This window comes from Malania oleifera, chromosome 2 (assembly GCF_029873635.1).
Source record: "Malania oleifera isolate guangnan ecotype guangnan chromosome 2, ASM2987363v1, whole genome shotgun sequence".
NCBI classification, from domain to species: domain Eukaryota; kingdom Viridiplantae; phylum Streptophyta; class Magnoliopsida; order Santalales; family Ximeniaceae; genus Malania; species Malania oleifera.
This window is the reverse complement of record NC_080418.1, coordinates 135,985,221-135,999,260: the sequence shown is the minus strand read 5'-3', so window position 1 is coordinate 135,999,260 and position 14,040 is coordinate 135,985,221. Positions and strand designations below refer to the sequence as shown.

General features: G+C 38.4%; 1 protein-coding gene across 1 annotated transcript in view; it reads right to left on the bottom strand.

Annotated features, from left to right (window-relative positions):
* The window catches only part of LOC131149098 (dihydropyrimidinase), a 42,577-nt gene that overhangs the window by 14,313 nt on the left and 14,224 nt on the right, over positions 1-14,040 (bottom strand). The window contains exons 7-12 of the mRNA XM_058099187.1: positions 3,490-3,577; positions 3,333-3,411; positions 2,883-2,970; positions 2,247-2,287; positions 2,095-2,147; positions 1,774-1,930 (exon numbers count right to left, since the gene is read on the bottom strand). Of these exons, the coding sequence (XP_057955170.1) occupies positions 1,774-1,930; positions 2,095-2,147; positions 2,247-2,287; positions 2,883-2,970; positions 3,333-3,411; positions 3,490-3,577 (506 nt within the window). The remainder of the gene's footprint in view (positions 1-1,773; positions 1,931-2,094; positions 2,148-2,246; positions 2,288-2,882; positions 2,971-3,332; positions 3,412-3,489; positions 3,578-14,040) is intronic.

The window sequence follows — 14,040 nt, the reverse complement described above, 5'->3', positions numbered from 1 at the left end:
TTCCAGGCTTGTTACATTTTTGGTAACACAGTCTAAAAGCTCCAAGCTATTAATATTCTGGGTATGCTCTTGCGTTCGATCAACCCGACTCAAAGTTTGGAGTTCAAGAAACTGAGCATGACGTCTAACCTCCTCCTTCCGACTGCCTATTTCCTGAGCTCTAAGAACTGAAATCTGGTCTTCCCCGTTCTTGAAATACGGCACAGACTTATCCGATTCCCCGTTTCCTTGTCCAACATCCCAACTTTCCCAATTTACCTTTTGAATAGAACCCAAGGAATGAGGACCACCCTTAGACTCCTCATTAGAGCCCAATTCAGATAAACCTAAGTCTTGGGCTTGCTCAAATAAATGGCCCAATTTATGTAAAAAAGAAATACCCTTCTTATCAATTGTTTGGGCCAAGTCTAAAACTAGAAAGATACCTCCAGGCACATGTCTCTTCGCATCCTCCCCCTTGAGTGCAGCCCTAGCTATCTCTAAGGAAAGCAACTCCTCTGTCGGAACCCTTGCTACCTTCTCAGGCAAATCCAACTGGTTGGCAATGATTGCATCCTTCAGAAGCTGCTGACTAATTAGTGCGGTTGGTTCTGGGCCTTCTGGCTGATTAACAGCAACTGCTGCTGACTTCGGAAGCTCAGCCCTGTCCATTTTAACTACACAACCTCACCTACAGCACTTCTCTTCCCTATCAGCCACCATACCTCAATCTCCAGGGAGGGCTTGACGATCATGACCCTCGCCACAATCTTTATTACCTTCCAGCATGACCTGCCCCCACGATTTCAAACGTGGATGACCATCTGCAACCATATCACCCAATTATTATCGTAACTCCTTTGCCAGGTCACTGAAAACACTTGCAAAGCTTCACCATCCCTCACCTTTTGCACCGCTAGGAATGAACCAAAAAACCTCCTAAGTTTCCAACCCAACCCTAACGGCAGGAACTTTCCCGCCTAATTGACGGACAATAGTCTTCAAAACCACTTTTTAAATGCCTAAGCTTCTTCATAAACTTTAAACCCCCTCCCCGAGCAATCCTTCCACGTATCCCAAACAAGAAGACAACAATAGTGTTTATCTAAACACATTCTCAAAACAAAATGTGGTTGGGTCACACCTAATCACACGCTAGTCTAGCAAATACATCTTGAGAGAGATTCCAAAATTGATCCTCTTAATCCCCAGAGAAAGAGATATAACAACTGACCTCTCACCTTTAACAAACCAAGAAACTAAGGTATTTTTCAAAGGGAGGCCCCCCTCAAACCACAATCTATAAGAAACCTATCAAAATTCTGCATGCCAGAACTGAACCTAGAACCTCTTCTTCTCTATAGAAACCTAATTACTTTTAAAATCACCTCCTACAATCCGCCCAAGGGAATAAACTATGAATTGCATATAGCTCATCCCAAAGGTAAGAATTCTTACTTCCCTTATTATTATTTTTTTCAATGTGTAGTTGTATTGGACTCCAAAGTAGAGCATATTATCCATTAAATAAGACCTCCTTCCGGTGATTCAAAAAAATAACTTGTAGAAGAGGACATCCACAATTTACAATTCAAATTAGTAAGAGACAAATCAAAAAAGTATAATAAATGGCATAATGTATGATAAGGTCAAATACTCAAATTTATTAACCAAAGTTAAGCCTTCAAATGCTTGGGACTCGTTTGATACCCTTCTTGCATTCTCTTTTTCCAACCAAAACTTGTATGTGTAGGCTAGCTCCATGAAAACAAATTATGCTAACAAAAAAATTACCTTTCCAGTCCGTCCTTCATAGACATTTGTGTCTGACCTAGAGTGGTGGAACCTTGAGCTTATTTCAAAACTTGAATTTGGGTTGAGAATAATTATATCAGCATCAGAACCGGCAAGTATTGCTCCTTTCCTTGGATAAATATTGAAGATTCTAGCACTGAAAATTTGACACTTTAATCAATCATCAACAGTCCTGGCTGCAGATTTTTCACCAACTGAAAATGAAAATGATCTTCTACATACTTTTTGGTATATAGAAAACCAATATGTAAAAATAAAAAACAATCATGCAATGTTTGGATCATCACAGAGAATGCATACCATTCAGTGCTTGTTATTCGTACATAGTCAGTGACAGAAATTAGACCAGATTCCTGTAAGATAAACACCATTTGACATGAAAATGACACACACGTGTATGCACTCAGTAACTCAGCATTAGGGAAGGAAGACAGAAATCCATAGCAACTTACCACCATTGTATCCCAAACCAGATGCATCCTCTCCTCGATACCTAACATGCCACATGTCAATGCATAGAAGCTTTAGAAAGTAGAATACCTCTAATAAAAGAAACCACTTACAGTATATCAATGCATAGAAGCATTAGAAAGTAGAATAGCTTTAATAATTGAAACCACTTAAGGTGAGTTCCACCCCCCATTTTGCCTCAAATTCTCCTTTTTAAAAGTAAAAGCAGGGTATGCATTTGGTAAACAGCTTCTTGAGCTTTTAGCTTTTTTGGGAAACTTTTAAGCTCAGGATTTGAAGCTTTTAAAAGCTAAGAGTTAGCTCTTTTACTAATAAACTATTCTATCCCATTGTTGTAAATGGTTTTCTTAAATATTACAAAATTATAAAGCATTAATTACATTTCCTAAAACTACATATCCATTTTAGTTATTTTAAATATTTTCAGGCACTTTACAACTTTTCTGCCAAACAGTCAGTACTTTCTTCTTTCGAACAGCTCGGTTTCACAGAGGGGCCAAACAATTTTTACAACAATCTCTATCAGCTCCTTTTCACTGGTTCATTTTTAAAAGTTCCTTTTCAAAAGACAAAAAGGGGAGGAGGCATATATTCCAGGGCCATCCCAATAATATTACCATTAACCCCATTTGGAATTTTCCTGAAATCATCTATCCCAAGAGATTTCTGTGTAGAGTTGAAACCACAGTGATCTGTCCCAACAAGCTGCAAAGGGTCAAATAGGATGAGAAAAAAGTTAGAGATTATGGTATGATGGCAACATTAAAATTCACATCCTTGGTCATGTGAGAATCAAAATTATCTTGAGAAAAGGAGATATACTATGCACACAGTTCACTATTCTGAGTCAAATTTCAAAAAGTGTACTCAAATGAGAGAATTTGTCTTTTAGAATCTATGCAACAAATAACAGGAAAATCTAATTTTGAATTGCCAGCCTTTCTGAACTTAATAATTGATACAAATTCATACAGAACCAAATGTCCAAGAGATAAGATAGTAGTATTCTGACCTCATCATCTCAGATATGTAATTAGCAATATTTTATCTAGTGATGGGAAGGAAACCTGCAAAACTCCTGCTGAAAGAGCAGCTTGAAGGGCCTTTCCATGTCCTGATGGCCTGATAGGGGGACTCATGACATACCTGAAACATAGAAATGATACTTGAATAAGCTGAACTATGGACAGAATGCAGGCAGAAAATTAGAGTTATGGTTCTTGCTTTGCTGCCATGGAAAAGTCAGGATCCCAAAGCCTGGAATCATCAAGGATCAACCCAGAAACTACTGGCTCTCCAATAACCTTTTGCCCTACAGTTTGAAATAAAGCAAGTTAGAGCTTCTGTCTATGACTCTTGATCATAAAATTTAACACAACTATGAATCAACAACCTTTTTGTATTGATGCAAGACAGCAAAAGCACATGTGACAATTGCAAGTTTGATATGAATTTCAATTTTAAAAAAATGTAGGAAAACAATAGTAAAGCATGAAAAATTTTATGGGACCATGCAAGTCATCAATAGGTATAATAGTGCATGATTTAGAATCAAAATATAATAAATAATATACTTTAATGAAAAGCATATAAAAAATATTCAATTAGAAATTATAGTATAAAGATAATAAAATTTCAAAAGGCTTAAAGATATCGTTCATATCCTTACCTAGTTTTTTTCGATTAAATAAAAAAAAAAAAAAAGGAAGATTTCTTTATGAGAGAGTGGTTACCCAAAAATAAATTGGCCAAATAACAAAAGGAAATTTTAAAATATTATATAATCTAGTAGACATAATTTATCAAAGTACACTATAACAAACAGCAACAACAACAACAACCAAGATTTAGGTCCTACTAGAACTAGGCAGAGTCAGCTACAAGAATCCTCTTCCTTCATTCCACAAGACCTAGAGTACTAACAATACAAAGTTAGAAGTGCTATCAAATCCTTGCTTAGTATCTTGATCCAAGTGATTCTAGGTCAACCCCTTCCCTCCTGCCCCATCTAAGACCTAATCACCTAAATCATCCCTCCTCACCAGTGGGTTTGTGGCCTATGCCAGAAATCAAAATATTCAGTAAATCAAAGTAAAAATATGAACACTAATTTATGAGTTTAAACTTGTTTATGATTGTGATAAAAATGTGTTAATATGAGATCAATGTCAATTACTTAATAAAATAACAAGTTATTTTACAATTATTTTGTAATATTTTTTGATAGCAAAACAATAAATATTTTGGATTATGAGTGACAGAAAATTAATGGTTAAATTATGAATAAATATTATAAATGTCTATGGACATATTATCAAATATGAGGTGAAATTATAACTCGTACAGGTATGATGTTAAATCAATAAAAACAATTTCAAATAACCCAAAAACTTAAAATCAAGGTATTGTCTTGAAATGGTTGGCAAATGACAATCTGCCAATAGACTCAAAACTCTAAATACTTTGTTGCTTTCTTCAAACTTTAGATGCTTAAATTTCATTTATATTAGAGATTTTTTTGGTTAATTTTTGTATTTTCACTTCCATCCCAAAATTATCAAAATCTTAGGTATTCTATCATATTTTTGCAAAAATAAGAAATGATCCTGTATTGAGTTTTAATATTGAATGCTTTGAGACTCAAATCTTCAATTTCAAAAAATTTAAGTTCCATTAGCTTAAGCTCATTTAAGATGCCACGGCTTTCTTCTTCAGTAGGATGTGGCATCCCACACTATCCATTGACTTATTTAAGTATTCTTTAGGGCGGTAATCCTCAACATTTGGCTTTTTTGGACTGAAATGTTGCTAAAGTGTCTAGTTACTTGATGGTTTGAACTTTGAAGGGTTCTTTATTTACTTAAGATGGGTGTATCACTTTTGATTTAGGCATGCCTCTCCTTTATTTTTCTTTATTTTCTATCCTTGTTTCGAATTCCAATTAGGGTGGCTAGTAAGGTACAAAGGAGAAATGATTTTCTTTGGTTGGGGTAAGAGGAGGGATCATTTGGTGAGTTGGGAAGCAAATTGTAGATCTATGGCCAAGGGGGTGGTTGGGTAGTTCAGGTCTTGGTTTGAAAATTGGTTTTTACGTACTACAACTACTCATAAGATTCATTGGAAATTCGTTTTTCTGATTTCTTGTTCTTCCCTCCTATTAAATATAAAGTAGATGATTGTTCTTGTATCTGTTTTTAGGAGAATGTGTGGCTAGAGGATGCTAACTTTTTTCCCATCACCTACCCTCACCTTTTATCTCTCTTTGTTGCATAACGCCCCATATTTCTTATTCCATGATTATGGAGGGACTTGTCCCTAGAATTTTAATTTTCAAAGGAATCTTAATAATCACAAGCATGTAAACTTGCTTTGTCTCTTAGATTGTCGGTTGCTTTTTTTGGCCTTCATCTAGGAGGGATTTGAGGTTCTAGAATTAGGGTAGTTTGCGACTTCTCTTACAAATCTTTTGCTCTATTCTCATTTGGTTCGTTCCTCTTTGTCTTTTCCTCTTTTTAATTTTATAACAAATTCCTCTACATCTTCCCCACTTATTAATTGTATTTAGGGAGCTAAGGTTACTTTCAAGGTCGACACATTCATTTGGTTGGCATTTTGTTATTTTTGGTATGTTTTTTCTCGATCATGGTTGGATAGGAATGCATGTGTTTTTAATGGACACTCCCTTTCGTTGCTTTGTCACAAGCCAAGCTTGTTCAAGGCATTATGCTTGCCTGTGACCATTTGTCTCATGCGTTTGGGATGGGTTTCTATCATGTAAATACTAGTGTAAGGTTATTTTTCAGAGATATTTTTCCCCTAGGCTAAAAAGGAGAGTATCTCGATCATATTGATGTTTCCTAGTGCCAGAGTAAGAATAGCATAGAAAGCTCTTTACGTGAGGGTGAGCATTCATCAACTTTTAAAACTCACTAGCTATTGTCAACGTGTTTATCCTACTTGCCTCCCTCGCTAGACACACAATGTTAATGAAGGTGCTGATGATGAATTACGTTGCTTCAATGTTTACTGCTTAAGTGCCCCAGCTTTCATAAGTTGCTTATAGCTTCTGCTTATATCTACTTGAATGACAATGAAAGTGTTTTGTTGGTGAATTGTGGTAAACACTAGGCTAGCTAGTTAAACAAGATGGCTTTAGCAAGCGTCACACGGTCTGAAATATTCAGCCCGTGACACTTGGCATTAGAGCTTGGTTAGTTGCAACGTGAATTCAATTGCCTTCATTGTGGGATTGTAAAGCTTTGGTAAATGACCATGCCGACCACTACCCAGAGAATTAATGTTCTAGGAGCACAAACTGAGTCGTCAGCTAACAAAGTGGCCGAAGTAAGGGCCCAACTGAGGGAACGTGTTGATTAATTGGAGGGATCCCAAAGAGATCAACCAAGTTCGATGGTGGGGTGGCCAGAGGACTTCCACCACACTACAGAGAAAGGGTAATGATTCATGCCAAGCACCAAAAGGTAGGCAAGGTGAACGCTACACGCTCTGGTAAGTTAACACGACAGAGAAAGAGTAATGGTTTATGCCAAGCACCCAAGAGAGTATGCAGGGTGTCACACTAAGCGCCCAAGAGGGGTGGACAAGGTGTCACAGCAAACACCAAAGGGCAAGCAGGATGAAGGTTGCACGCTCTAGTAAGTTAATCTTTGAGGAAAAAGGGTAATGGTTTACACCAAGCGCCTCAAAGGGTATGCAGGGTACCAAGCCAAGCGCCCAAGAGGGGTAGGCAGGGTATCATGCCAAATGCCAAAGGGTAGGCAGCGTGAACGTTACACGCTCTGGTAGGTTAACCATGCAAGAAAAGGGAAGGGTATTCCTGAGGGAGACTAAGGTAGTGTCGATGCCTTTTGTTGGTTCCTTGTGTCTGATAAGAGATCACCCTCGCATGGTGCAAGCCATTGCAAGGAAAGGAGACAATGAGAAGTTCCTTTTAGCCATGCAACTCAAGAAGGGATTGAGAACGGGTGAATAGACGTATCTCACCACGGTGGTGGTAGAGGAAGAAGTAGGCCAAGAGTTGGTGCCTATGACCATCCAAGTTGTGTTGGATGGGTAGAAAGAGAAGTGCACTTTTGCTCAGTGAAGCATCAAATTCCTTGGTCATGTGATTGAGCAAGGTAATATCAGGATGAATATGGAGAAGGTGAGAGCGATTCAAGAATGGAAGATCCCAATGACAGTGAAGGAGTTGCGCTCCTTTCTTGGTCTTGCCAACTATTATAGGAAGTTTGTAGAGGGGTACTTGAGGAGAACTGCTCCTTTGATAGAACCACTAAAGAAGGGTCAGGGGTGGAACTGGGCAGAGAAGTGCTAGGGAGCCTTTGATGACTTGAAGGATGCCATGATGAGAGATTCGGTACTCGCTCTTCCGGACATTATGAAACCCTTCGAGATACAAATGGATGCATTATACTATGCCCTTGGAGGAGTCTTGTTACAGGAGGGACATCCTGTTACGTACAAAAGTCGTAAGCTTAGTGAAGCGAAACTAAAGTACATAGCTCAGGAGAAGAAGATGCTAGCTGTGATACATTGTCTCCGCATGTGGCGACAGTACTTACTTGGGTCAAGGTTTGTTGTGAAAATGGATAACTCGGGTGTTAGCCACTTCCTCACACAGTCGAAGTTGACACCCAAGCAAGCCGATGCAGAATTTGATTTCTCATTTGAGCACAAGACGGGGTGCCTAAACCAAGTTGCTGATGCATTAAGTAGGAAGGCCGAGCTGGCAGCCTTGCATATGGTAACACACTTGACTGTGAGTACCATTACCACGATGATGCGGGAGCGCATCAAAGAGAATTTAGCCAAAGATCCAGTTGCACAAAACTTCATGAAGTTGATGAAAAAGGGAAAGCACGTCAGTTCTGGGTGGAAAACAGATTGTTGATGACCCATGGTAGCCAATTCTCTGTGCCACAAACTAGAGATCTAAGGAAGACACTGTTGAGAGAGTGTCAAGATACCATGTGGACCGGACATCCAGGATGGTAGCGCACTTTGGCATTACTGAAGCAAGGGTATTATTGGCTACACATGTATGATGATGTGGTTGATTGTACCTAGACTTGTCTCACCAGCCAACAAGACAAGCTAGAGCGGAAGAAGATTGCAAGGCTATTGGAGCCCCTACCAGTACCATCCAGACCGTGGGAAAGTGTCTCACTGGACTTCATCACCAACCTGCCCAGAGTGGGAGATGCAGGGTCTATACTTATGGTTATAGATAGGTTTTCGAAATACAGTACGTTTACACTACACCAATGTAGTGATGGACCAATTAACTAAGAGTATTCAAAAGGAGGTTCCATGGTATATGTTGTTTGCAGATGATATTGTATTAATTGACGAAACTAGGGACGGAGTAGAGGCTGAGTTAGAATTGTGGAGAGAAACTTTGGAATCTAGAGGCTTTACGATAAGTAGAAATAAAATAGAATATATGAAATGTAATTTTAGTAATGATAGGAGGAATATTGGAGATAAAGTTAAACTTGATGATGAAGAAATAAATAGAACTTGTAGATTTCGATACCTTGGATCTATTATGCAAGCTGAAGGAGAAATTGAAGATGATGTAATACATAGAGTTAAAGAAGGTTGGTTAAAATAGAGAAGTGCTTCAAGTGTGCTATGTGATTGTAGAATACCCTTAAAATTGAAAGGGAAGTTTTATAGGACAGCTATAAGACCAGCTCTGCTATATGGATCGAAATGTTAGGCGACGAAGAAACATAATATCCAAAAAGTAGAAGTTTCCGAAATGAAAATGCTTAGATGGATGAGTGGTATAACATTGAAAAATAAATTAAGGAGGGACAACTCAAATGGTATGGACACTTGCAACATAGGCCTTATAGTGCACTTGTGAGGAAGGGTGACTTAGTTACTGTGGGGGGCAGTAGAAGGGGTAGGGGTAAACCTAAAATAACTTGAGAGGAGATAGTGAGTAAGGATTTAATATCCTTGAATCTATCAAAAGAAATGGTCCATGATCGCATAAATTGGCGAAAAATGATTCATATAGCCGACCCCACTTAGTGGGGCTAAGGCTTGGTTTTGTTGTTGTTGTTGTTACACTACACCAATGTACTGTTCAGCGGAGGAGATGGCACAACTATTCTTTAAGAATATTCTAACGTATTGGGGTGTTCTCCAAGATATTGTCAATGACCGACGCTCAAGATTCACCAACAACTTCTGGATAGAACTTTTCATAATCCTCGGTTCACAACTTGACATCTCTTCGAGCTACCATCCATAGACAGATGGACAAATAAAGAGATTCAACGGGCTAGTAGAAGAGTACTTGTGCCATTTCGTTAATGCTAACCAGAAGAACTGGGTGCAACTACTTCATATGGCTCAATTCTGTTTCAAAGCCCAAAAGAGCTCAACCAACAAGAGCCCTTTTGAGCTTGTTATAGGCCAACAACCACTATTACCTCACAGTGGATGAGCTGTATAGAGGAAAGAGTCCTAGAGCGTACATCTTCACCAAAGAATGAAGACAGAATGCAAATATTTCTCGAGCTTACCTGGAGAAAGCTTCTAAGTGAATGAAGAAGTGGGCAAATCAGGGGAGAAGATCGCAACACTTCAACATAGGTGACTTGGTGCTTGTTAAGATTAATCATGAACAAATCAGGTCATTACGAGGACGAGATAGGAGATTACTTCGTAAATATGAAGGACCAGTCCCCATCTTGGCCAAAGTAGGGAAGGCATCATACAAAATTGATCCTCCAGCTTGGATGAAAGTGCATCCTGTGTTTCACGTCAGCTGCCTCAAGCCATTCAATGCCAACACTGAAAATCCAAACACAAGTCAGCCAACTGGAGCAGATTTGAAGACAGTGCAACCTGCAGACGAGAAGCTGGAGATATCCTTGCAAATAGAGAGTTCACTTCCTCAAGGAAGAAGCAGCGGGAGTTCTTAGTGAAGTGGAAAGGCCTTGGGGATGAAGAAATCAGCTGGTTTTTTGCGGAAAATATACAACCATTTGTGGAAAAAGTTTAAGTGTACCTAGCACCTAAGTCTACGAGGACGTTGACCGCATAAGTTGGGGAGCATAACAAGCTGAGCTTGTTCAGGGCATTATACTAACGTAGGGTTATTTTTCAGAGATAGGTTTTTCCTAGACTAGAAAGGAGAGTATGACTCCTCAATCATATTGATGTTTCCTAGTGCCAGAGTGAGAACAAGCATAGAAAGCTTTTTAGGGGAGGGTGAGTGTTCATCAACTTGTAAAACTCACTAGCTATAGTTAACGTGTTAAGACTACTTGCCTCCCTCGCCATACACACATTGTTAACGGAGGTGTTGATAATGAATTATGTTGCTTCAATGTTTACTACTTGTGTGCCACTGCTTTTATAAGTTTCTTATTACTTCCACTTATATCTACTTAAATGACAATGAAAGTGTTTTGTTGGTGAATTGTGATAAATGCTAGGTTGGCTCGTTAAACAAGAGGGCTTTAGCTAGAGCCACATGATCCATTCACAAAGGTGTGAAATATTCGGCCCGTGACACTTTGGAATAATTGGATTTCTTGCATTCCCATAGGTTTTCTCCTTCAGTTGTTTCAAAGAGCTTCTAAAGGCATTAAACAAGGGGACCCACTCTCCCCTTTTCTATTTGTCCTAGTAGTTGATGTGTTGAGTAGAATGGTGGATAGGGAAGTTGATCGAGGATTGGGGAAAGGTTTGGAAGTGGGGAGAGGGTGTGGTGGTATCTCATCTTTAGGTTGCAGATGATACTATGTTCTTTCTAGAGGATCATAGGCCTTCTTTTAAATGTATTTTGGGTATCCTCCATGTCTTTGAGAGGGTGTTGGGGCTTAAAATAAATTTGAGGAAGAGTGGTCTAGCTAATATTAATGTGCCTTTCAGCGTACTGGAGAGTAGGCTTTTGAGGTGGATTGTGGTCCTTTAGAATGGCCTTTGACTTACTTAGGGATCCCTCCAAGGGGCAATCCTAGAGCCATGGATTTTTGAAACTCAATAGTGGAAAGAGTGGCCAAGAGATTGGATGGTTGGAAGGGGGCACTCTTTTCCCTTGGAAGCAAATTAACCCTTATTCGGGCTTATTTATCTAGTATCCCCTTATATTATTTGTCATTTTTTGAAATGTAAATGGGGATTGGCAAAAAATTTTGAGAAAATTATGAGAGACTTCTTATGGTCTAGAGTTGGGGGTTTTCATGATCACTTAGGTGCTGCAGGTCTAAAATGGAGGGATGATTGGGTCTTTCGATTTCAATGTCTAAAAACATTGCTCCCTAGCTAAATGGTCATGGCGTTTTCCCTTGGAAGATCATTCCCTTTTGCATAAAGTGATTCGACATATCGGTTGGGGTTGAATAGGTGGGATACCACTATGAGCTTGCGATGTTCTTCCAAGAGTCCATGGAGATCTATTCACTCCTCACATTAATTTTGTGGTGGGAGGGGTTCTTGAATTTGTTTTTGGAAAGATCTGTGGTTGAGGAATGATGTTTTATCTACATCTTACCCTCGTCTTTTTTTATTGAGATCAAGGCAAGATAGTATGATGTCTTTCTCTATGGTTGGTTCGGCTAGCCTCTAGTTTCTTAGACTTTCATTTCAAAAGATCTCTAAATGATAGAACTTGATGGAACTCTCCTCCTTGTTGTCATTATTGAATACTTGTCATCTTTCTTTAGCTAGGGATACTTGGTTGGTCTTGGGCTTTGGATCATTCGGGGTTTTATGCTTGTAAATCTTTGTTTGAGGACCTGTTCCAACTCTTGCTTTCCTATAATCTCATGTATTTGGAAGGCCAAAGCACCCTTAAAGATTAAGGGCTTCATTTGGCTGACTGTGCTTAATAGAGTCAATACTAATAATCTGTCGCAAATAATGAGGCCATTAAAGGTCTTAACTCCAAATGTTTGTGTGCTTTGTTACTAGAATTCAGAGTTCGTTTCTCATCTATTCTTACATTGTGATTTTTCTTGGAGTATCTAGAATAAATTGTCTGTCTTGTTGGGGGAAACTTGGGTTTGTCCAGCATCAGTGGAAGGATTTTTGGCTATTTCTTTTGAGGGTTTTGGAAGAAGGAAGGATAGAGGTGCTCTTTAGAAATGCGGAATATTTGCAGTGTTGTGGGGTTTATGGTTGGAGCACAATGCAAGAATTTTTTTTCAGGGGAAAAATTGAATAGGCAGCTGGTTTGGGAAAAGATTCATCACCTGGCCTCTTTATGGTGCGTAGGTTTTGGATGCTTTAAGGGTGCAAGAGTTTTGGAAATTCAGCAAGATTGGAGGAATTTTTTGCTTTTATACTTGAAATGTTTTTTTTTTTTTTTTTGCTTTTAGTCTCTTTTCTCTGGATTTTTGCAGAATTTTTTATGTGTGATGTCTCATTCTCCTCTTTGCAAATTCTTCTCTTTCCAATGAAATCTCTTGTTTTGCTATAAAAAAAATTGAACAATTAACTTGGTGTTTCTTCTTGCATTTTCCTTTTTCTTTTGTATTCTTTCAGTATTTGATAATTAGGAGGATATCTGATCCTCTGCTAGTATCTCTTTTCTACATTAATGAAGAATTCTTTTTCTAACCTTAAAAAAATAAATAATGTTTTTCTTAGTCAAGATATTTCAATACATTTTGCATGATCTGCTCAAATTCTCAGGTTCTGAGGGAAATTTTGCAAAATAGAAAGCGAACTTCATTTCAATTTCAAAGGTGGTGGAAGGTGAAAATTTATAACCACGATGTGTATCCACACACGTGTGAGAAATCATATTGCTATGGTACGTTTGAGCCAACTACCAATATCCAGGTCTCTTACACCACCTACCATCAACATTACAGCTCTGACAACATGTATTTAGAATTTGTTTTTGTCTTCATTGTGGCTAATGGAAGATGTGGCAACTAAATCACAAAATAGAATATAACATATTTGAAGCATTGTATAAGAGGAGGAAAGCTTAAAATTTGGTTGATATGCCTGATGCAATCAGAAAACTGTAAAATGTTTCACTACTCCGCAATAGCTGGAGGATAAACAGGAAGCAGATGATGCAATATGAGAAACGAGACAAAAGATTTAGATTCCTTACATTTGGGATGTCGGGATATTATTGCAATTTTATTTTTAGATTTTCATAGGATTTTTCTAGTAGTATTTATCAGGATCTAAATTAGAAAATTATAGGTTATTTACAAGGAAGGGGAGCTTAGGCACAACGGTAAGGTTGTCGCCGTATGACCTAGAGGTCACGGGTTCAAGGCGTGGAAACAGCCACTTGAAAAAATGCAAGGTAAGACTACGTACTATAGACTCATTGTGGTCCACCCCTTCCCCGGACCCTGCATGCATGAGAGCTTTGTGCACCGGGCTGCCCTTTTTTTTTTTTTATAGGTTATTTACAAGGAATATCCTAGTTTTGTACAATAGCCGACCCCACCTAGTGGGACTAAAGGCTTGGTTTTGTTGTTGTTGTTATCCTAGTTTCTATAGGTTTCCATATTTTTATTTCTTTGGTTCCCAAGCAAGTTAAGCCTTTTAATACCACTTCTATGTATTTGATTAGTAGATTTGATTAGGAGTTATATTAGGAACATTAGAGCACATTCCTTGTGCACAAACTTTTGTCACTGATGTCTCCCCTTTATTTCTCTTTTCTTCCCCTGACATAATTTGGTATCTAACCAAGTATTGAATTGCAATATCCGAAATTTTCTCAAATAAAAATCTTTGGCCTTGTTTCCCATTCTATAT